The 23,015-nt window shown below is 48.7% G+C and overlaps 1 protein-coding gene across 1 annotated transcript in view; it reads left to right on the forward strand.

Moving 5' to 3' along the window:
- The window catches only part of tgfbr2b (transforming growth factor beta receptor 2b), a 93,406-nt gene that overhangs the window by 63,352 nt on the left and 7,039 nt on the right, over nt 1–23,015 (forward strand). The window contains exon 5 of the mRNA XM_038796903.1: nt 12,817–12,958. Coding sequence (XP_038652831.1) covers nt 12,817–12,958 — 142 coding nt within the window. The remainder of the gene's footprint in view (nt 1–12,816; nt 12,959–23,015) is intronic.

Below are 23,015 nucleotides of genomic sequence, written 5' to 3' on the forward strand. Positions count from 1 at the left end.
GTTGACTTTCTGGGTTAGGGATCACTGGTTGGCTTTCTGGGTTAGGGATCACTGGTTGGCTTTCTGGGTTAATGATCACGGGTTGACTTTCTGGGTTAATGATCACGGGTTGACTTTCTGGGTTAATGATCACGGGTTGACTTTCTGGGTTAATAATTATGGGATGACTTACTTGGCTAGGGATCTGGGGTTGACTTTCTGGGTTAATGATCACGGGTTAACTTTCTGGGTTAATGATCACGGGTTGACTTTCTGGGTTAATGATCACGGGTTGACTTTCTGGGTTAATGATCACGGGTTGACTTTCTGGGTTAATGATCACGGGTTGACTTTCTGGGTTAATGATCACGGGTTGACTTTCTGGGTTAGGGATCACTGGTTGGCTTTCTGGGTTAATGATCACGGGTTGACGTTCTGGGTTAGGGATCACGGGTTGACTTTCTGAGTTAGGGATCAATGGTTGGCTTTCTGGGTTAATGATCATGGGTTGACTTTCTGAGTTAATGATCACGGGTTGACTTTCTGGGTTAGGAATCACGGGTTGATATTCTGGGTTAATGATCATGGTTTGACTTTCTGGGTTAGGGATCAATGGTTGGCTTTCTGGGTTAATGATCACGGGTTGACTTTCTGGGTTAGGAATCACGGGTTGATATTCTGGGTTAGGGATCACGGGTTAACTTTCTGGGTTAATGATCACGTGTTGACTTTCAGCGTTAGTGATCAAGGGTTGATTTTCTAGGTTAATGGTCATGGCTTAACTTTCTGGGTTAATGATCACGTGTTGACTTTCAGCGTTAGGGATCAAGGGTTGATTTTCTAGGTTAATGGTCACGGGTTAACATTCTGGGTTAATAATCACGGGTTAGGTTTCTGCGTTAGGGATCACGGGTTGACTTTCTGGGTTAATGATCACGGGTTAACTTTCTGGGTTAATGATCACGGGTTAACTTTCTGGGTTATGATCACAGGTTTACTTTCTGGGTTATGATCACAGGTTGACTTTCAGGGTTAATGATCACGGGTTGACTTTCTGGGTTAATGATCACGGGTTGACTTTCAGGGTTAATGATCATGGGTTGACTTTCTGGGTTAGGGATCACTGGTTGGCTTTCTGGGTTAATGATCACGGGTTGACTTTCTGGGTTAGGGATCACTGGTTGGCTTTCTGGGTTAATGATCACGGGTTGACTTTCTAGGTTAGGGATCACGGGTTGATTTTCTGGGTTAGGGATCAATGGTTGGCTTTCTGGGTTAATGATCATGGGTTGACTTTCTGGGTTAGGAATCACGGGTTGGCTTTCTGGGTTAATGATCACGGGTTGACTTTCTGGGTTAATGATCATGGGTTGACTTTCTGGGTTAATGATCATGGGTTGACTTTCTGGGTTAGGGATCACTGGTTGGCTTTCTGGGTTAATGATCACGGGTTGACTTTCTAGGTTAGGGATCACGGGTTGATTTTCTGGGTTAGGGATCAATGGTTGGCTTTCTGGGTTAATGATCATGGGTTGACTTTCTGGGTTAGGAATCACGGGTTGACTTTCTGGGTTAGGGATCACGGGTTAACTTTCTGGGTTAATGATCACGTGTTGACTTTCAGCGTTAGGGATCAAGGCTTGATTTTCTAGGTTAATGGTCATGGCTTAACTTTCTGGGTTAATGATCACGTGTTGACTTTCAGCGTTAGGGATCAAGGGTTGATTTTCTAGGTTAATGGTCACGGGTTAACATTCTGGGTTAATAATCACGGGTTAAGTTTCTGCGTTAGGGATCACGGGTTGACTTTCTGAGTTAATGATGACGGCTTGATTTTCTGGGTTAATGATCACAGATTGATTTTCTGGGTTAATGATCACAGATTGATTTTCTGGGTTAATGATCACTGGTTGCCTTTCTGGGTTAGGGAATCACAGGTTGATATTCTGGGTTAGGGATCATGGGTTAACTTTCTGGGTTAATGATCACGGGTTGACTTTCAGGATTAGGGATCACGGGTTGATTTTCAGGATTAGGGATCACGGGTTGATTTTCAGGATTAGGGATCACGGGTTGATTTTCAGGATTAGAGATCATGGGTTGACTTTCAGGATTAGGGATCACGGGTTGACTTTCAGGATTAGGGATCACGGGTTGATATCCTGGGTTAGGGATCACGGGTTGACTTTCTGGGTTAATGATCAGGAGTTAATTTTCTGGGTTAATGACCACGAGTTGACTTTCTGGGTTAATGATCATGGATTGATATTCTGGGTTAATGATCACGGGTTTACTTTCTGGGTTAGGGATCACGGGTTGACTTTCTGGGTTAATGATCATGGGTTGATATTCTGGGTTAATGATCACGGGTTTACTTTCTGGGTTATGCATCACAGGTTGATATTCTGGGTTAGGGATCACGGGTTGTCGTTCTGGGTTAATGATCACGGGTTGACTTTCTGTGTTAATGGTCACAGGTTAACTTTCTGGGTTAATGATCACAGGTTGACTTATGACTTTCTTGGCTAGGGATCAGGGTTGACTTTCTAGGTTAATGAACATGGTTTGACTTTCTGGGTTAATGAACACGGGTTGACTTTCTGGGTTAGGGATCACGGGTTGACTTTCTGGGTTAGGGATCACGGGTTGACTTTCTGAGTTAATGATCATGGTTTGACTTTCTGGGTTAATGATCACGGGTTGACTTTCTGGGTTAATGATCACGGGTTGACTTTCTGGCTTAGGGATCACGGGTTGACTTTCTAGGTTAATGAACATGGTTTGACTTTCTGGGTTAATGAACACGGGTTGACTTTCTGGGTTAGTTATCAAGGGTTGACTTTCTGGCTTAGGGATCACGGGTTGACTTTCTGAGTTAATGATCATGGTTTGACTTTCTGGGTTAATGATCACGCGTTGACTTTCTGGCTAAGGGATCACGGCATGACTTTCTGAGTTAATGATTGCAGGTTTACATTCTGGGTTAATGATCACTGGTTGACTTTGGATCGGGGTTGATTCCCTTTCTGGGGTACGAATCGGGGATGATTCCCTTGCTGGAGTACGGATTGGGATTGATCCCCTTTCTGGGATACGGATCGGGGATGATTCCTTTCTGGGGTACGGAACGGGGATGATTCCTTTCTGGGGTAAGGATCGGGGTTGATTCCCTTTCTGGGATAGGGGTCGGGGATGATTCCTTTCTGGGGTATGGATCGGGGATGATTCCCTTTCTGGGATAGGGGTCGGGGATGATTCCCTTTCTGGGATACGGATCGGGGATTATTCCCTTTCTAGGGTTTGGATTGGGGTTGATTCCCTTTCTGGGGTACGGATCGGGGATGATTCCCTTTCTGGGGTACGGATCGGGGTTGATTCCCTTTCTGGGATACGGATCGGGGATTATTCCCTTTCTAGGGTTTGGATTGGGGTTGATTCCCTTTCTGGGATACGGATCGGGGTTGATTCCCTTTCTGGGTTACGGATCGGGGATGATTCCCTTGCTGGGATACGGATCGGGGATGATTCCCTTTCTGGGATACGGATCGGGGATGATTCCCTTTCTGGGGTACGGATCGGGGATGATTCCCTTTCTGGGGTATGGATCGGGGATGATTCCCTTTCTGGGGTACGGATCGGGGATGATTGCTTTCTGGGGTATGGATCGGGGTTGATTCCCTTTCTGGGGTATGGATCAGGGTTGATTCCCTTTCTGGGGTACGGATCGGGGTTGATTCCCTTTCTGGGGTATGGATCGGGGATGATTCCCTTTCTGGGATACGGATCGGGGATGATTCCCTTTCTGGGATACGGATCGGGGTTGATTCCCTTTCTGGGGTACGGATCGGGGTTGATTCACTTTCTGGGGTATGGATCGGGGTTGATTCCCTTTCTGGGGTACGGATCGGGGTTGATTCCCTTTCTGGGGTACGGATCGGGGATGATTCCCTTTCTGGGATACGGATCGGGAATGATTCCCTTTCTGGGATACGGATCGGGGTTGATTCCCTTTCTGGGGTACGGATCGGGGATGATTGCTTTCTGGGGTATGGATCAGGGTTGATTCCCTTTCTGGGGTACGGATCGGGGATGATTCCCTTTCTGGGGTACGGATCGGGGTTGATTCACTTTCTGGGGTATGGATCGGGGTTGATTCCCTTTCTGGGGTACGGATCGGGGATGATTCCCGTTCTGTGGTACGAATCGGGGATGATTCCCTTTCTGGGGTACGGATCGGGGTTGATTCACTTTCTGGGGTATGGATCAGGGTTGATTCCCTTTCTGGGGTACGGATCGGGGTTGATTCCCTTTCTGGGTTACGGATCGGGGATGATTCCCTTGCTGGGGTACGGATCGGGGTTGATTCCCTTTCTGGGGTATGGATCGGTGTTGATTCCCTTTTTGGGGTACGGATTGGCGTTGAATCCCTTTCTGGGGTACGGATCGGTGTTGATCCCCTTTTTGGGGTACGGATCGGGGATGGTTCCCTTTCTGGGTTACGGATCGGGGATGATTGCTTTCTGGGGTATGGATCAGGGTTGATTCCCGTTCTGGGGTACGGATTGGGATTGATTCCCTTTCTGGGGTACGGATCGGGGATGATTCCCTTTCTGGGGTACGGATCGGGGATGATTCCCTTTCTGGGGTACGGATCGGGGATGATTCCCTTTCTGGGGTATGGATCGGGGTTGATTCCCTTTCTGAGTACGGATCGGGATGATTCCCTTTCTGGGGTACGGATCGGGGATGATTCCCTTTCTGGGGTACGGATCGGGGATGATTCCCTTTCTGGGGTATGGATCGGGGTTGATTCCCGTTCTGGGGTACGGATCGGGGATGATTCACTTTCTGGGATACGGATCGGGTATGATTCCCTTTCTGGGGTACGGATCGGGGATGATTCCCTTTCTGGGGTACGGATCGGGGTTGATTCCCTTTCTGAGTACGGATCGGGTATGATTCCCTTTCTGGGGTACGGATCGGGGATGATTCCCTTTCTGAGTACGGATCGGGGATGATTCCCTTTCTGGGGTATGGATCAGGGTTGATTCCCTTTCTGAGTACGGATCGGGGATGATTCCCTTTCTGGGGTACGGATCGGGGATGATTCCCTTTCTGAGGTACGGATCGGGGATGATTCCCTTTCTCGGGTACGGATCGGGGATGATTCCCTTTCTCGGGTACGGATCGGGCATGATTCCCTTTCTGGGATACGGATCGGGATGATTCCCTTTCTGGGATACGGATCGGTGTTGATTCCCTTTCTGGGGTACGGATCGGGGATGATTCACTTTCTGGGGTACGGATCGGGGATGATTCCCTTGATGGGGTACGGATTGGGGATGATTCCCTTGATGGGGTACGGATCGGGGATTATTCCCTTTCTGGGGTACGGATCGGGATTGATTCCCTTTCTGGGGTACGGATCGGGGATGATTCCCTTTCTGGGGTACGGATCGGTGTTGATTCCCGTACTGGGGTACGGATCGGAGATGATTGCTTTCTGGGGTACGGATCGGGGATGATTCCCTTTCTGGGATACGGATCGGGGATGATTCACTTTCTGGGGTACGGATCGGGGATGATTCCCGTTCTGGGGTACGGATCGGGGATGATTGCTTTCTGGGGTACGGATCGGTGTTGATTCCCTTTCTGGGGTACGGATCGGTGTTGATTCCCTTTCTGGGATACGGATCGGGGATGATTCCCTTTCTGGGTTACGGATCGGGGATGATTCCCTTTCTGGGTTACGGATCGGGGATGATTCCCTTGCTGGGATACGGATCGGGGATGATTCCCTTTCTGGGTTACGGATCGGGGATGATTCACTTTCTGGGGTACGGATCGGGGATGATTCCCTTGCTGGGATACGGATCGGGGATGATTCCCTTTCTGGGTTACGGATCGGGGATGATTCACTTTCTGGGGTACGGATCGGGGATGATTCCCTTTCTGGGGTACGGATCGGGGATGATTCCCTTTCTGGGGTACGGATCGGGATTGATTCCGTTTCTGGGGTACGGATCGGTGTTGATTCCCTTTCTGGGGTACGGATCGGGATTGATTCCGTTTCTGGGGTACGGATCAGTGTTGATTCCCTTTCTGGGGTACGGATCGGGGATGATTCCCTTTCTGGGGTACGGATCGGTGTTGATTCCCTTTCTGGGGTACGGATCGGGGATGATTCCCTTTCTGGGGTACGGATCGGTGTTGATTCCCTTTTTGGGGTACGGATCGGGGATGATTCCCTTTCTGGGGTACGGATCGGGGATGATTCCCTTTCTGGTTATGGTTGCTGGGGGATGTACGGCATGGCATAGGGGAGGGGGTGGTGATGCTGCAATAAGGCTGCAAGGCCTGCTTTACACCAATGAAATGCCCAATGTCAGTGGGCTGGGCTGGCAAAGGGCTGGTGAATGCCCCTGATTTTTACTATTCATTGATAAATAGCAAAGCAAACCGTTTGTGAGATAGGGGTCAGAGTTGATTGAAGAGTCTGGTTAACCGTGCGCCGCTGCTTTGGGGATGAAACTCCTGACACCTTATTATCTCCAGACCTTCCAAAGCTTTTTACAGCAACTTAAGTGTATTTAAAGTATGGTCAGATTGTAATCTAGCTATTGCGTTATTGTCTGAGCAACAATAACAATTAATTGCGGGAGCAAGTCAGGAGAGTGTGAGGCTAACTAAAGGTGAAGTGCCGATTGACACCACGGTCTCAGCCCATTAGTTGGAGGCAGGGTAGGACTTAGCAGCCAGCAAAGTTTATTTAATCAGCAGATAGAGCCTGTTCAAAAAACATCACTAAAATCTGTAGCAAACAGAGCTCTTGACGAAACTACAGCAAACTGCCTAAAAAACCTATTTATTTCACCAGCCGAAAACACAGCGCATGGAGAAAACGATATATATATGTGCTTCAAAAACTCTATTCCGGTGATTGATGGGGAGTTGCTCAATCATCTCCATTCTGGGTGAGAATAGTGGCATCGCTTTGTGCAGGCTATGAAAGGTGCTTTCAGCGTGTGACTGAAGCATAATAATTGGAGCAAAACGCTTTCATTTCGCACCAACAATCCGATTACCACGCAGATCGAGCCTGGGCCTAAACTGGCGCCAGACTAAAGCAGAGTGAGTCTCTGCGAAGGAAATAGCTTCTGCTTCAAAGTCAACTCAGGCCTAATTCAAACACAGTTTACATTCCACAGGTTTCACGCTGGCATGGAGCCAAAACATAAGTTTGTCATCGGGATGTGTAGGGCCGTTACGCCAATAGGCAAAAAATGTGTGTGTTTCACGCACATTTAAAAAAAGTAAAGAAATTACACAACCGTGGAACATTGCAAAACACTTTATAGCCAATTAAGTACTTTTGAAGTGTTGTCACTGTAGTAATGTAGAAAGTCAGACAAGTAGGTCCCGCAAACAGCAATGAAATAAATGTTAAGATATTCTGTTTTTAGAGGGATACATTTTAGCCGGGACATCAGAAAGACTTTTCCTGGTCTGCCTCGGAATAGTGCCCTGGGTTCTTTTTGCACCCACTTGAGAGGGCGGATGGGACCTCGGTTTAAGGTCCCACGCAGAAGATGGAGTTTAGTTTTGGTTTAATTGAGCTTTACTCCCGTTCAGGCCGCAATCACTCACTACCTCAGGTGGACCACATTGACTCTAGTGTTGATCCTGTGACTTACCAATGGTAGTATTATGTTGTATAAAAGTCTTTGTCAGTTTGACAACCTGCTCTAATATTATTACAAATCTCTGGCATTTGGGGTCACTTATTGTAGCCACAGGGTGAAGAAAATGTGTTGTTGACATTAAATAATGGTGCCAGGTTTTGAATCCTGGGCGCTTTTTGCTCTATTCATGTGTGCATCAGCCTGAAAAGCAGAATGTAGCTATCAAAGTGCTTAAGGCATTAGGCCGGGGTTGTTGGATTGAAGATCGTGAAGTGCAACCTGATTTCATAACTCAAAAATCATCATCGTGTTAAGATCCCCACTTAGACCAGTTATCTTTGAAAAAAGAAATGCAATCTTCCAATAGATAGCTGAGAGGTTGACATGACAGGATTTCGTGTTTTCAGGCTTTTACTATAACAGACTAAAAGTATGATTAACAAAATGCTATTTTTGTAAACAACTTTATACTTTTAATAGAACGTTTCCCTTTTATTTTTGCCACAATCTACACACCCACTTCACAGGTATCCTCTTCACTTTCCCTTAAGTAGTATTTCAATTTGCCACGTCCCAGTCCAAAATGATTCTCCGCTCCTGAGGGTTTACTGCCATTCCTTTCTTTTCTCAGCCTGGTAACTTAACATTTCATGGTGAGGGTTTTTCCTGGTGGTTTTCTCTCTAGTGCAAGCTAGGCAAATCTTCCAGCCTCATTTCAAACTTTCACAAATTTGGTCCTTTCAATTCAGGTGCAAGCTTCCTCCCATGTTCCTGCGCACTCAATCTTAAGAGGCTTTCTTACTCCTGCTTCTCTCTCCCTTCTGATTTTGTGCAGTCAGGCTGTGTGTAAGCGAGTTTTCAAAGATATCGCAGAAATCCTTCCCCACTTGACACCCATTTCCATGGCAATGTCAATCACATAGGCCTTGTGTCTAGGTAGAAATGTAGCTATGCTTGAAATTTCAATTTTATTCTATTTTGGAAGTAAATGAACAGTTTAGACTGGAGTGTAACTTTCACAAGCCTCAAGATCATCCTGAGGCTCAGGAACTACCAGTCTATCACTGTTAACGTGGCTGCTTCTGCCATTGTCTCCCAAGTGTAAACATTTTACACCTTCTTCCAGCGAAACAACCCAGGCCTTCCTTTATTCTTTAACCAGCACATCTTCCAGGGCTGTTGCTGAACAGGTCACATGATGCCCTTCATTTTATTGTAAATTAAAGACACAGACCGAAAACATAACAATTTTGTAAACCTTATATTTGTAACAATAGCTATGAAGGAATTAACCTGGAAGACATTGCCTTTCAAAGGAATTCCTTTGGGTGGTCATGAAGTAGACTTTATTATGTCACTTGAATCATTTGTGGAAATTGGTTTCAGTGAGAATAAAATAAGGTTGAAGAGCTGTTTAATGCTCCCTATTAAAATGTGACGTGTTTTCCCCAACTCCGCGCTCTCAGAGTACCTGTGACTAACATAATTTTCACAGTTTTAGTCTTGCGCTTTGCTAAAGTTTCTGATTGCTCGATTCACTGAAAGTAAAATTAGGACTTTTTTTTTAAAATGAATAGAGTTTAAAAGAGGTAGGCTTTGAAGTGGAAGGAAATCTAATTCATTCTCCAATGCATCATATATAGTGGCACAGGAACTGGTCTTGTGTACATCTGTAGTTGCCTTGTCCAACTGTCCACAGGAACTGGTCTTGTGTACATCTGTAGTATCCTTGTCCAACTGTCCACAGGAACTGGTCTCGTGTCCATGTGTACAAAGAACAAAGAAAAGTACAGCACAGGAACAGGCCCTTCAGCCCTCCAAGCCTGCGCCGACCATGCTGCCTGTCTGAACTAAAATCTTCAACACTTCCGGGGTCCTTATCCCTCTATTCCCATCCTATTCATGTATTTGTCAAGATGCCCCTTAAACATCACTATCGTCCCTGCTTCCATCACCTCCTCTGGCAGCGTGTTCCAGGCACCCACTACCCTCTGTGTAAAAAAAAAAACTTGCCTCGTACATCTCCTCTAAACCTTGCCCCTCGCACCTTAAATCTATGTCCCCCTAGTAATTGACCCCTCTACCCTGGGAAAAAGTCTCTGACTATCCACTCTATCTATGCCCCTCATAATTTTGTAGACCTCTATCAGGTCGCCCCTCAACCTCCTTCGTTCCAGTGAGAACAAATCAAGTTTATTCAACCTCTCCTCATAGCTAATGCCCTCCATACTAGGCAACATCCTGGTAAATCTCTTCTGCACCCTCTCTAAAGCCTCCACATCCTTCTGGTAGTGTGGCCTAACTAAGGTTCTATATAGCTGCAACATGACTTGCCAATTTTTATACTCAATGCCCTGGCCAATGAAGGCAAGCATGCCGTATGCCTTCTTGACTACTTTCTCTACCTGTGTTGCCCCTTTCAGTGATCTGTGGACCTGTACACCCAGATCTCTCTGACTGTCAATACTCTTGAGGGTTCTACCATTCACTGTATATTCCCTACCTGTATTAGACCTTCCAAAATGCATTACCTCACATTTTTCCGGATTAAACTCCATCTGCCATCTCACCGCCCAAGTCTCCACACGATCTAAATCCTGCTGTATCCTCTGACAGTCCTCATCGCTATCCGCAATTCCACCAACCTTTGTGTCGTCCGCAAACTTACTAATCAGACCAGTTACATTTTCCTCCAAATCATTGATGTATGCTATGAATAGCAAAGGTCCCAGCATTGATCCCTGTGGAACACCATTAGTCACAGCCCTCCAATCAGAAAAGCACCCTTCCATTGCTACTCTCTGCCTTCTATGACCTAGCCAATTCTGTATCCATCTTGCCAGCTCACCTCTGATCTTGTGTAACTTCACCTTTTGTACCAGTCTGACATGAGGTACCTTGTCAAAGGCCTTACTGAAGTCCATATAGACAGCATCCACTGCCCTACCTGCATCAATCATCTTTGTGATCTTCTCGGAAAACTCTATCAAGTTAGAGGCACGACCTTCCCTTCGCAAAACCGTGCTGCCTCTCGCTAATATGACCCCTTGCTTCAAAATAGGAGTAGATTCTGTCTCGGAGAATTCTCTCCAGTAATTTCCCTACCACTGACTTAAGGCTCACCGGCCTGTTGTTACCTTGCTACCCTTCTGAAACAAAGGAACAGCATTGGCTATTCTCCAATCCTCCAGGACAGCACCTGAAGACAGTGAGGATGCAAAGATTCCTGTCGAGGCCTCAGCAATTTCTTCTCTTACCTCCTGGGGTAGATCAGGCCCTGGGGACTTATCCACCTTAATGTTTTTCAAGACGCCCAACACCTCGTCTTTTTGATCTCAATGCGACCCAGGCTATCCACACATTCTTCTCCAGGCTCAACATCCACCAATTCGTTCTCTTTGGTGACTACTGGTGCAAAGTATTAATTTAGTACCTCGCCCATTTCCTCTGACAGTTTAGTGGCCTTGTCCAACTGTCCACAGGAACTGGTGGTGGGAGCTTTTGGTCTCAAATCCGCAGTTTTTCTGGAAACAGAAATTACATTTTGAATATATCCTGGCTTCCTAGCAATGTTGAGATTGTCACACAAGAGAGAACACTTCACGTTTCATACCAGGCCCAAGATCAAGGAGCCACAGCCCTCAAATGAAAGCCAATTATTGTACTATCACTTTTTCAGCCTGAGGTTCCTAATTCCAGATTAGAGGCCTCATTCATCTGTTACCAGTGATCTTTTACTTTTGCGCTGTAACTCTGAGTTTATTGGGAAATCCAATAATCTGCTCATCTGCTCGTCAAATAACTCTTTGAAGCTCATAAGAGCTGAACCCTCGGACCAGTTGAATGAAGATTGTGATTTGTTGAGATGTAGAGGCGTCATGAGCAACTCTTTTATCACTTTTGGGTCTTGAAGGTTTTTATTTAAATTCTCCACTCCCATCATTGCAGCATTGCCAACCTCAAACAGCCGTGGGGTTGGATATCATCCTCCCATTAGACCCATTCCCAACCCACAGGAATGGGAAAGGAGAGCCATTATGAAATGCTCCAATCAGCTTGTAGTCGCTGGTGTTGCACAGCCTTCTCAATAGCTGTCTATTATGCTGCCTGATTGCTTGTAGTTTCACTGCCTGGAGCAAGTGGATGACATCCAGCTTTGCTTCACCACAGCCTCTCTCAACACCTTCACTGACTGCTGATCCAACATCCAATACAGGATGAAACGAAATTTCCTCCAATTAAATATTGGGAATACCAAAACCATTTGCTTTTGGTCCCCACCCCAAGCAACATCCCTCAGCTACTGGCTCAATTTCTCTACTTGACAACTGTCTTAAGAACCACCCAGACTGTTTGCAACTTTGGTGTCATGTTTTGGTGTCATGTTTAACTCCGAGATGAGCTCCCACCGCATAACCCTGTCATCACCTAAACAATTTTCTCCCCCCCTTCCCCCCTCCAAGGCATTGCCCCACTCTGCCCCCACATCAGCTCATCTGCCACTGCAGCCCTCATTCACAACTTTATTACCTCTAGACTTGACTATTCCAACACAATCCTGGCCAACCTCCCACATTCTACCCTCTGTAAACTTGACGCCTCCCAATACTCTGTTGCCGTGTCCTTGCACCAAATCTCAGCCACCCCTGTGCTCACTGACCAGTGTTGGATCCTGGTTCAGCCATGCCTCAATTTTAAAATTCTCATCCTTGTTTTCCAATCCCTCCATGGCTCACATCTCCCCATCTCCATGATCTCCTCCAATCCCAGATCCCTCTTGAGATATCCACACTTTTCTCATTGAGACCACTTGAGCAAATCCTATTTCAATCATTCCACATTTAGTGGATGTCTAACCTTAAACTCGCCACCTCTCTTCCACGCCTGCCGAAATTTCTTAGCATCCACCTCTTTGATCAAATTTTGGGGAGTCTTTCCTAATATCCTCTGATGCAGATCAGTGTCATTTGTTTCTTTCTAATGCTCATATAAAGTGCCTTTGGATGTTTCATTACGTTAAGGTGCTGTATGAATAGAAAGCGCTGTTCTTGGCCTGAGTCACATCAGTTCTGTCGGATTTCATTACAAGTTGTGGCAGATGATGTTTGCTGTACAATACCTGATGCGGTTTACCCTTTTTGTTTGTACTTTGTAGGTTGGTACAGCCAGATATATGGCACCCGAGGTGCTCGAGTCACGAATTAACTTGGAAGACATTGAGGCATTTAAACAGACCGATGTATATTCCATGGCACTAGTTCTGTGGGAGATAGCATCACGATGTACGGCTGTTGGTGGTAAGTGGTATTAAAGCTCTATATTTTTTAATTTACCACAGGCTGTTGTTTAGATCGTCGCTTGATAATAAACTCCACGTTTTGTCACTGTTGATGTAAAGTATCTGGAAATTTCAACAGGGAGGAGAGAGTTGATGGGAAACCCACGCATGTGCTGGCTTCACACAGTCACCAAAGGCCAGAATCAAACCCGGGCCCCTGCCACTGTGAGGCAGCCATGCTAACCACTGCCTCCCAGTGAAGCCTTAAATATCATACAGAAATACACTAATTTTTGAACTGGGCAGGCAGCTCAGCTCTGACCAGAAAAGAGAAAGTTCGATTAATGTTTTGAATGGGGCCACTCAGGAAAACCCTGATGAAATGATTCTCCAGGCGCTTAACTTATCTCTGTTTCCCAGGCACTAAGTGTTGCACACGTCTAAATGCTTTCTGTTTTCATTGTACGGTATCTGTTATGGGAAAGTGTTTGCAACATTAAACAGAAGCAAAAGTATTTCTAGTGTCTAATTGCACAGTATTGTCAGGCGAAATTGCTTTCCGCAAGAGTGGTAGAATGTGGATCTCGCTACCACATGAAGCAATTGAGGCAAAAAACATGGGAAGCCACGTTTGCTTGCGAAGGAAAGAGGAATAGAAGGAAATGCTGAGAGGACTGGAAGAAGAAAGAGGGGGGATGGAGGCCATGGAGAAGCATAAACCCAGAGCAGAAACTGTTAGGCCAAATGACTAATTTCTGTGAGGTAAACGCTGCATAATTCTACAATGACGAGAGTTACCCAACTTTTCAAAAACAGCACCTCATAAACTAAAGAACCCTGTTGTTTGTGTCATGAAATTCAGAAAGAATGCTTCTAATTCATAAAAACAATCTGGCAAACCAATGTCAACATTGGGCTTGTCTTAAATTGGCACCTTCTTGTAGATTGAACTATTGACATTTCCGAGTGTAAGGACTGAGGGCTTTGTTTTATGAACCTCTTCAGTGACAGGCTGTGAGCAGTTTAGGTTGTTCTTTATTCTGACATTGAATGTTAGAAACCGCTTAGCAGTGGCCAGCCACCTCCTGAGAGTTAAAATCTCCCCTGAATCCATTAGTTCCTGTTAAGCATCCTTTATTGACTTAATCTGCCCCAGGACATTTTCTCTTTTAAAAACCAGTATTCCCATGATAATTAAGCTGCGGAGTAGTTACTAGTGAACAAAACATGTTACAGGCTCACTTTCCAGCATTACACCAATTCCAATTGGATTACACCATACTTGAGGCAAAGCCTGTATCGCCTGTGCCTCAAGGAGGCCATGGAGCATCCGCATCTGTTACAAATGTACAGCTAGAGTAAATGCTATTCGAACGGAACCTGGGTTGCTGCACCTCAAGGGGCTATCTCAACAGAAAAAAAAAACACAAAATGGTCGCTTCCTGTCGTTCTGGCATCAGGACAAGTAACTTCCTGTCCCGCTGTGGTTTTTCTCCCTGATCCAGCCTTGCTCGCATCGGCTGATCTCCAGTTACAAATGAGCACAAGCTGAAACGTGTTGGGACTTAAGTCTCTATGATTGCTTTCTTTGGTTCTTTGTGCTTCTCAAATACCAATTCTTGGAGCGTGAGGCAATTTAATTGTTTGGTAAATGTTTTTGGCACGTAGTGTCTTTTTCTGAACAAACTGCTGGCATTGGTGCCAATAACTAACAGGGCGGAGTTGGCAATGGGACAAGGAATGACGTGACACTGAATCATTGGCCACATTGCTTTAAGTTTTGAAAATGTACAACTCTCAGCTGCACCTTTGTTCCAAACCTCTTGCTTTCTTTGCGTTTGGTGGCTGACACAGCTGCTTGTCTGATATGCCTTCATTTAAAAATTCTCAGCCTTGTTCAGATCCTTACCATGGGCTTGTTCTCCTTTATTTCTGTACACTTCTTCAGAAACACAGGAACAGAGTAGGTCATTTAGTACCTCAAGCCTATTCAGTCGATGGGTGGAATCATAACATATTTCTTTCACGGTGTCAGGCTGAAACCCGGCGTGCAGATCTCCAGTTGCACAGAACTATTTTCACTTCAGATCTTGAACCTTTCTGAGTAAAGAAAATGAGTGGCCCTGATTTACACCGTCGGTCTGGCAGGACAGGACCTGATAGAGCCGGCTAAGCTGAGTCCACAGAGATTAGGGGGACATCTTTAAAGGGCTCCCAAATCGGAGCTGAGGATTAACTCCACCCCCCGCCCCCCAACACGGAGGTATCGCCGGCATTACCACCCCCTACTGCTCCCCCCTGCACAATCATCGGGACCTCTCTCCACATACCTATCCAGTAGGTATCTCCGGTGTTCCACGCCCTCACCGTCCACTGAAACCCCCCCTACCCCGGTGCCTGTAAGTTCCCCCCTCCCATGCCTCAAAGTTTTCTGCTCACTGCCCGTTACCACCATACCTGCAAATTTCCCCCTCAATGGCCTCAGCGCTCTCCCCCTCCACCACCCAAAATGAGAGCCCCCGCCCACGTGGCTCCCCAGAGAGCCCATCCTGGCACTGCTCTCAGCACTGCCCCGTGGCACATGTTGGCACTAAAACATTAAAATGAGGTTCTCACCTTTTGTGGGCGTGAGCCTTGAGGCATGACCGGCGAGGGGCATGGAAAATCGGGAAACCCAATCTCTCCGGTGAGAATCGTGTTTCCCAAATCTCTCCGGATTTTCCACCACGTCAGCGATCCCATGTATGTTTAACAGGGGCTCAAATCGCCCCCATTCAATGAGATCATGGCTGCTCTGTGATATAAATCTGTCAGTGTCTATATTGCTTGGCCAGTAAAAATTTGTTAATCTCAGTATTAAAATGAACAGTTTTTTCAGCATCAATTGCCCCATTCACCACCCACCATCAATGCCATTTACAGAAGAGAAATCCAAACTTCTTGTCAGTGTTTGTGTTTAGAATGTTTCCAAATTTCATTCCTGAAAGATCTGGCTCAATTTCTACACTTTGTCCCCTTGTCCTGAACCCCCCCCCCCCCCCCCCCCCCCCCCCCCCCAACCAGTAAAAACAGTGGCCGGAATTCTCCGCTCCCCCAGCTGCCTCTTCCCCCCCCCCCGCCCCCCCCCCCCCCCCCCAATTTGGATTTCCCATTGATGCCACCCCACGCCGGCAGGAAACCCATGGGCAGGGGTCCGCTGCCAGTGGGAAAAGGGAATCCCCACAGCCGGAACATTTCAGCCAGTTTCTCTCTATTTACACTGTCAGTTCCCCTTGATATCCTGAAAATCACACCTTGCCCTTTTTAAAAAATAAATTTACAGTACCCAATTATTTTATCCAATTAAGGGGCAATTTAGCATGGCCAATCCACCTAGCGTGCACATCTTTTGGGTTGTGGGGGTGAAACCCACGCAGACACAGGGAGAATGTGCAAACTCCATACAGACAGTGACCCAGGGCCGGGATTCGAACCCGGGTCCTCAGCGCCGTAGGCAGCAATGCTACCCACTGTGCCACCGTGCTGCCCCTTCTCCTTCCCCTTCTAATTCCAAAACCCCAGTTTATCTAATATCTCCTTGTGGCTTAACCCTTGGAGTCCAGATATCATTCTAGTATGTCTGTACAATGTCACGGCTCCCTGGGCTAGTGCGCGTCAATTCCAGCCCTACTTGACCTGGAGTCACAACACAATTGAAATTAACGATTAGGAAAGAGGGGTGAAAAGGAAAATAATAAGAAAAGTAACAAGGATATAAGTCTCTGTTTCAGATACCTGTCGTCCAGTTTAATTTTTTGTTTTCTCTAAGCCTTCAGTAGGGTGAGGAATTTGCTTTCGTCCTGTAGATTCACAAGGATCTCGAGACTTCCCTGCAGATTCAGAAATCAGAAGGCAGGAAACCATTTTTGGAGAAAGGGAGAGAGAGAGAAAGCAACTCAGAACCTCTCCTCTCAGCCTCCAGGCGTGTTCTGTTTCCATCCTAGATCCTCTGAAAACCTCCCAATCACTGTCTGTTGCTGGGCAGAATATGGGCCGGGATTCTCTGATAACACGGCTAAGTTTTTTTTTTATAAATGTTTTTATTCAGTTTTCATATTTTATATTGAACAAATTACAAATTGTTAGGAGAGAAAAAGAACAAAAAAAAAAAAAAAAACAAACAAACACGCAAAAATTAACATACATATTTACAGGTAAGCATCTTCGTAGTAGTAACTGCGCCCGCCCCCCCCCCCCCCAACATGTTTATTTAGTTTGGTTTTGGGCCTTAGCTAGCCATCGAACCCCCGTACCGAACCTGTAGCCCCTCCCGCTACCTTCCCCCGACTATTCTTCCTCTTGTACATTGGCCACAAATAGGTCCCGGAACAGTTGCATGAATGGCTCCCACGTTCTGTGGAAGCCGTCGTCCGACCCTCGGATGGCAAATTTGATTTTCTCCATTTGGAGAGATTCCGAGAGGTCGGACAGCCAGTCCGCAGCTCTGGGCGGTGCTGCTGACCGCCAGCCAAACAGGATTCTACGGCGGGCGATCAGGGAGGCAAAGGCAAGGGCGTCCGCCCTCCTCCCCAGGAATAGATCTGGCTGTTCTGAAACCCCGAAGACCGCCACTATCGGGCATGGCTCCACCCTCACTCCCACCACTTTGGACATAACCTCGAAGAAGGCTGTCCAGTACTCCACGAGTCTGGGGCAAGACCAGAACATGTGGGCGTGGTTGGCCGGGCCTCTTTGGCACCGTTCACATCTGTCTTCCACCTCCGGGAAGAACCTACTCATACGGGTTCTTGTTAAGTGGGCTCTATGTACCACTTTTAGTTGCGTCAGGCTGAGCCTTGCGCACGTGGAGGTGGAGTTGACCCTATGCAGTGCTTCGCTCCAGAGTCCCCACCCTATCTCCATCCCCAGGTCGTCCTCCCATTTCCTTCTTGTTGCGTCCAGTACGGTGTCGTCCCTATCTACCAGTCGGTCATACATGTCACTACAGTTCCCTTTCTCTAGGATACTTGCGTCCAGTAGTTCTTCCAGTAGTGTCTGTCGTGGCGGTTGTGGGTACGTCCTTGTCTCCTTTCGTAGGAAGTTTTTGAGCTGCAGGTACCGTAGCTCGTTCCCCCCAGCTAGCTGAAACTTCTCTGTCAGTTCGTCCAGTGTTGCGATCCTGTCGTCCGTGTATAGGTCCCTGACTGTCAGTGTCCCCCCGTCCTGCCTCCACCTTTTGAAGGTGGCGTCAGTCAGTGCTGGTGTGAACCTATGGTTGTTGCAGATGGGAGCCCTGTTCGACATTTTGGTCAGGCCAAGTTGCTGCCGCAGTTGGTTCCAGGATTGGAGGGTGGCTGTCACCACTGGGCTGCTGGAGTGTTTTTTGGGTGGGGATGGGAGTGCTGCCGTGGCGAGGGCCCGGAGGGAGGTTCCCATGCAGGAGGCCTCCTCCGCACGCACCCACTCAGCCTCTGGCTCCTGGATCCATCCCCTTACTCGCTCGGCTGTTGCTGCCCAGTGGTAGAATTGTAGATTCGGGAGGGCTAGCCCTCCCCTGGTTTTTGTTTTTTGTAAGACCTTCTTTGGGATCCTAGCATTTTTACCCCCCCATACGAACGCCATGATGAGTTTGTCCAGCGCTTTGAAAAAGGCCTTGGGGATGTAGATCGGAATGGATCTAAACAGGAAGAGGAACCTGGGCAGTACGTTCATTTTGATCGTCTGAACTCTCCCCGCGAGGGAGAGCGGGAGTGTGTTCCATCTTTGCAGGTCCTTTTTAACTTCCTCCGTCAGGCTGGTGAGGTTCCATTTGTGGATCCCTTTCCAGTCATGGGCTATTTGGATCCCCAGGTAGCGGAATTTATGTCGGGCTTGATTGAACGGCAGCCCCTTTAGTGCTGCCCCCCCCCCCCCCTTGCGGGTGTACTGGGAAGATCTCACTTTTGCTCATGTTGAGTTTGTAGCCCGAGAAGGCTCCAAACTCTTTCAGGAGCGCGATGATTCCGTCCATGCTGCTTTGTGGGTCCGAGATATAGAGGAGCAGATCATCCGCATAGAGTGAGACTCTGTGCTCTCTACCTCCCCTTCGGATCCCCCTCCAATTTTTTGCTGCCCTGAGCGCGATTGCTAGCGGTTCAATTGCTAGTGCGAACAGCAGCGGGGACAGTGGGCATCCTTGTCTGGTGCCCCTGTGCAGCTGGAAGTATTGGGAGTTGGTATTGTTGGTCTGTACACTCGCCATGGGTGCGTTGTACAGGAGCTTTACCCAAGCGGTGAACCCTGTTCCAAGCCCGAACCGCTCCAGTACCTCTATGAGGTATTTCCACTCGACTCTGTCGAAGGCCTTTTCTGCGTCCAGGGAGACGATCACCTCTTGTGTTCTCTCCCCGGAGGGGGTCATTATCACGTTCAGCAGGCGCCTGATGTTCGCGGTAAGCTGTCTACCTTTGACAAAGCCCGTCTGGTCCTCTGTGACCACCTCAGGTACACAGTCTTCTAGCCTCTTGGCTAGGATTTTGGCCAGTATTTTGGCGTCTGCATTCAGCAGAGATATGGGTCTGTATGACCCACATTCCGTTGGGTCTTTGTCTTTCTTAGGTATCAGCGAGATTGAGGCCTGTGCTAACGTGGGTGGCAATGTGCCCCTAGCTAGCGAGTCTGTGAACATCTCCCGCAGGTGCGGGGCCAGCGCTGTCGCAAATTTTTTGTAGAAGTCCGCCGGGAATCCGTCCGGTCCCGGCGCCTTCCCCGCCTGCATGGAGCTAATGCTGTCCATGATCTCTCCCAGTGCTAGTGGTGCTTCCAGATCCCGTTTTCTGCCCTCTCCCACAACTGGTATGTCCAGTCCGTCAAGAAACCGGTTCATCCCAGCCTTCCCCGTTGGGGGCTCTGAGGTGTACAGCTCTTGGTAGAAGGCCTTGAAGGTTTTGTTAATCCTCTCTGGTTCTGTTTCCAACGTGCCTCTGGTATCTCTGATTTGCGCAATTTCTCTGCTGGCTGCCTGCTTTCTCAGCTGGTGGGCCAACAGGCGGCTGGCTTTGTCTCCGTGTTCGTATAGGGCCCCGCGTGCCTGGCGGAGTTGGTGTACTGCTTTCCTGGTGGAGAGCAGGTCAAAGTTCCTTTGTAATTCTTTCCTCTCCGCCAGGAGTTCTACGGTCGGGGCCTCGGAGTATTTATGGTCTACCTCCAGTATGGAGTCGACCAGCTTCTGCCTAGCCACCCTTTCCTCCCTATCTCTTTGCGCTTTGTAGGCTATGATTTCCCCTCTTAGTACGGCCTTAAGCGCTTCCCAGAACGTGGAGGGTGAGACCTCCCCGTTTTGGTTGATCTCAGTGTACTCCGCTATGGCCCGCGCTATCCTTTCGCTGAAGGCCTTGTCAGCTAGTAAGGCACCGTCCAACCTCCATTTGGGGCGCTGGGCCCTTCCCGTCTCTAGCCGCACATCCATGTAGTGTGGGGCGTGGTCTGATATCACAATTGCGGAGTATTCCACCTTGTCTATCTCTGGAAGCACCGTTTTCCCCACCACAAAGAAGTCAATTCTGGTGTACACGTTGTGTACTGGGGAGAAGAAAGAGAATTCTTTCTCCCCCGGGTGGGCGAATCTCCAGGGGTCTACTGCTCCCATCTGCTCCATATAGTGACTGAGTTCCCTTGCCATGTTTGAGGTTTTCCCCGTTCTGGGGTTTGATCTGTCCGTCGTTGGGTCCTGTACACAGTTGAAGTCCCCCCCCATGATTAGTCGGTGCGTCGCTATGTCCGGGATTTCTGCCATGGTCTTTTGGATGAAGCTCGTGTCGTCCCAGTTGGGCGCATACACGTTAACTAGGACTACCGGCGCCCCATCCAGGGCCCCGCTGACCATGACATACCGTCCCCCTGGGTCCGTAACCGTCTTTGTCGCCCTAAACATTGTCCTCTTGCCAATCAGGATCGCCACCCCCCTGGCCCTTGCCCCATAACAGGAATGATAGGTTTGTCCCACCCAGCCCTTTCTTACCCGCAGTTGGTCCTGCTCCCTCAAGTGCGTCTCTTGGAGGAAGACTATGTCGGCCCTCATGTTTCTAAGGTGGGTGAGGACTCTAGATCTCTTCACTGGGCCATTAAGTCCCCTTACGTTCCAGGTGACTATTCTGGTGGGGGGCTTCTGCCCCCTTGCTCCTGTGGGGTTAACCATATTTGTCCGGTGGACGCGCCCCTGCCCTCTGGGGTTTCCCTTTGTTAGGGGGCCGTCCAGGATGTCCACTATCACTGCTCTCCCCATGCGGTCGGGTCCCTGCGCTCCGGGGTTCCCCCTTGTCCCGGGGACACCCGCCATGGCCGTCCACTGTGTGTCCGCCACGCGGGTAGCCCCCTGCACTCCGGGGGGCCCCTTCACCCACAGACCGTACTGGGTGGGTGTTTGCAGCAGTTCCCTGTTTCGAGCCCTTGTCTGTGGCACTTTGTGGCCCTATTCCCTTTCTGGCCTCTTTTGTCCCTTCGTCCCTGCATTTCCCCTCCCTGGTCTCTCGCCCCCCGAGTGCCCCCCCCCCCCGCTCTATCCCTTTCGGGGATACCCCTGTGTACCCCTCCATTGCCCCTCTCTCCCCCATTCCTGTCCCCATTTGCTCTCCCACCTTTGATGGGTGATCCCCCCCCTCCCCTGCCTGGCGCCTTCCCCCCTGTTGGGGGTGCGCTGCGGCCCTGCTCTGTTGCGCGCCCCCTTCGCTAGCTTTCCTGCTAGCACGGTGGCTCCCCGCTCGGAGGTTGCTGTCCCCCTTCCCCTCTCCCCTCTCCAGTACTCCCGTTCCCTCGTGCCGGGGCCTGGCCTCCCACCTGGAGCGGGCCCTTGGGCATTGGGTTGTTTTTCCTGGGTGCTCCTGCCAGGGGGGAGGGGGCTGGCTTTGCCTCGCCCCTCCCCACCCCCCCGTCGGCATGACGTATCTCCTTGCCATGGGCCCCTCGTCCCTACTTCCCATGGCGTTTTTCCAGCCCGTGCTCCTCAACGAATCTATTCGCCTCGGCAGGGGCTGTAAAGAAATATTCCTTGTGTTGGTATGTGACCCAGAGTTTTGCTGGGTACAGCATACCAAAACGTACTTTGTTCTTATAGAGAGCTGCTTTCGCTCTGTTGAACTCCGCCCGTCTCTTAGCTATGTCCGCTCCAAAATCCTCGTAGATTCTGATGGCGTGCCCGTCCCAATTGCAGGCTCTATTCTCCTTGGCCCAGCGCAGGATTGTCTCCCTATCCCGGTACCGGTGCAGTCTGGCTATAACTGCTCTCGGTTTTTCCCCTTCCTTGGGCTTCGGGCGCAGTGACCGATGAGCTCTGTCCATTTCCGGTGGGGTGGGAAAAGTTTCCCGCCCCACTAAGGAGCCCAGCATCGCAGCCACGAATGTTGTGGGATTTCTACCCTCTATCCCCTCTGGCAGGCCCACTATCTTAATGTTTTGCCTTCTCGAGTTGATCTCCTGGTCGTCTACCCTGCCCTTCAGGCTCCCCTGTGTTGCACTCAGTTTCGCCATTTCCCTCTCCAGGGACATGACCCGGTCGCTCACGTCAGTCGCTGCCTTCTCCAGCTCTTTAATGGTTGCCCCGTGGGCTTCCAGTATCTTCCCTTGGGCTTCCAGTATCTTCCCTTGGGCATCCACTTTCTCCTCCATTCTGGTCAGAGCCTGCTGCACCCCTGACATGGCCCTGGTCATTGCTGCCTGTGCTGCGGCCTCTGTGTCTGCTTTTAACTCTGCCTTGATTGCCTGCAGCTGCTCCCTCACCACCTCTGCAATGGCTTCCTTCCAATTCACGCCCCCCTCTAACCCCAGGGGAGAGGTTGCCCGCCCGTCCAGCCCTTTTGGATGCGGCGATACATTCTTCCCGCTGCTTCGCGTGTTGACTCGTTCGCCCAGGCTGGTTTGCCCTTTGCCCCGTCCACCTCCGGTGCCCCCTTTCTCTTGGGTCCCTTCTGGCATTTTTTTCTCCCCCTTCCCCTTCATCGTTTCTTCTCTCCTTTTTCTTCTTTTCCCCCTTTTCCGCACCCTATTTTAATTTTATTTATATATATATATATATATATATATATAAAAATATATGTATATATTTTTTTTTTTAAATGAAAAAT

This window comes from Scyliorhinus canicula, chromosome 5, assembly GCF_902713615.1.
Source record: "Scyliorhinus canicula chromosome 5, sScyCan1.1, whole genome shotgun sequence".
In the NCBI taxonomy this organism is placed as follows: Eukaryota; Metazoa; Chordata; class Chondrichthyes; order Carcharhiniformes; family Scyliorhinidae; genus Scyliorhinus; species Scyliorhinus canicula.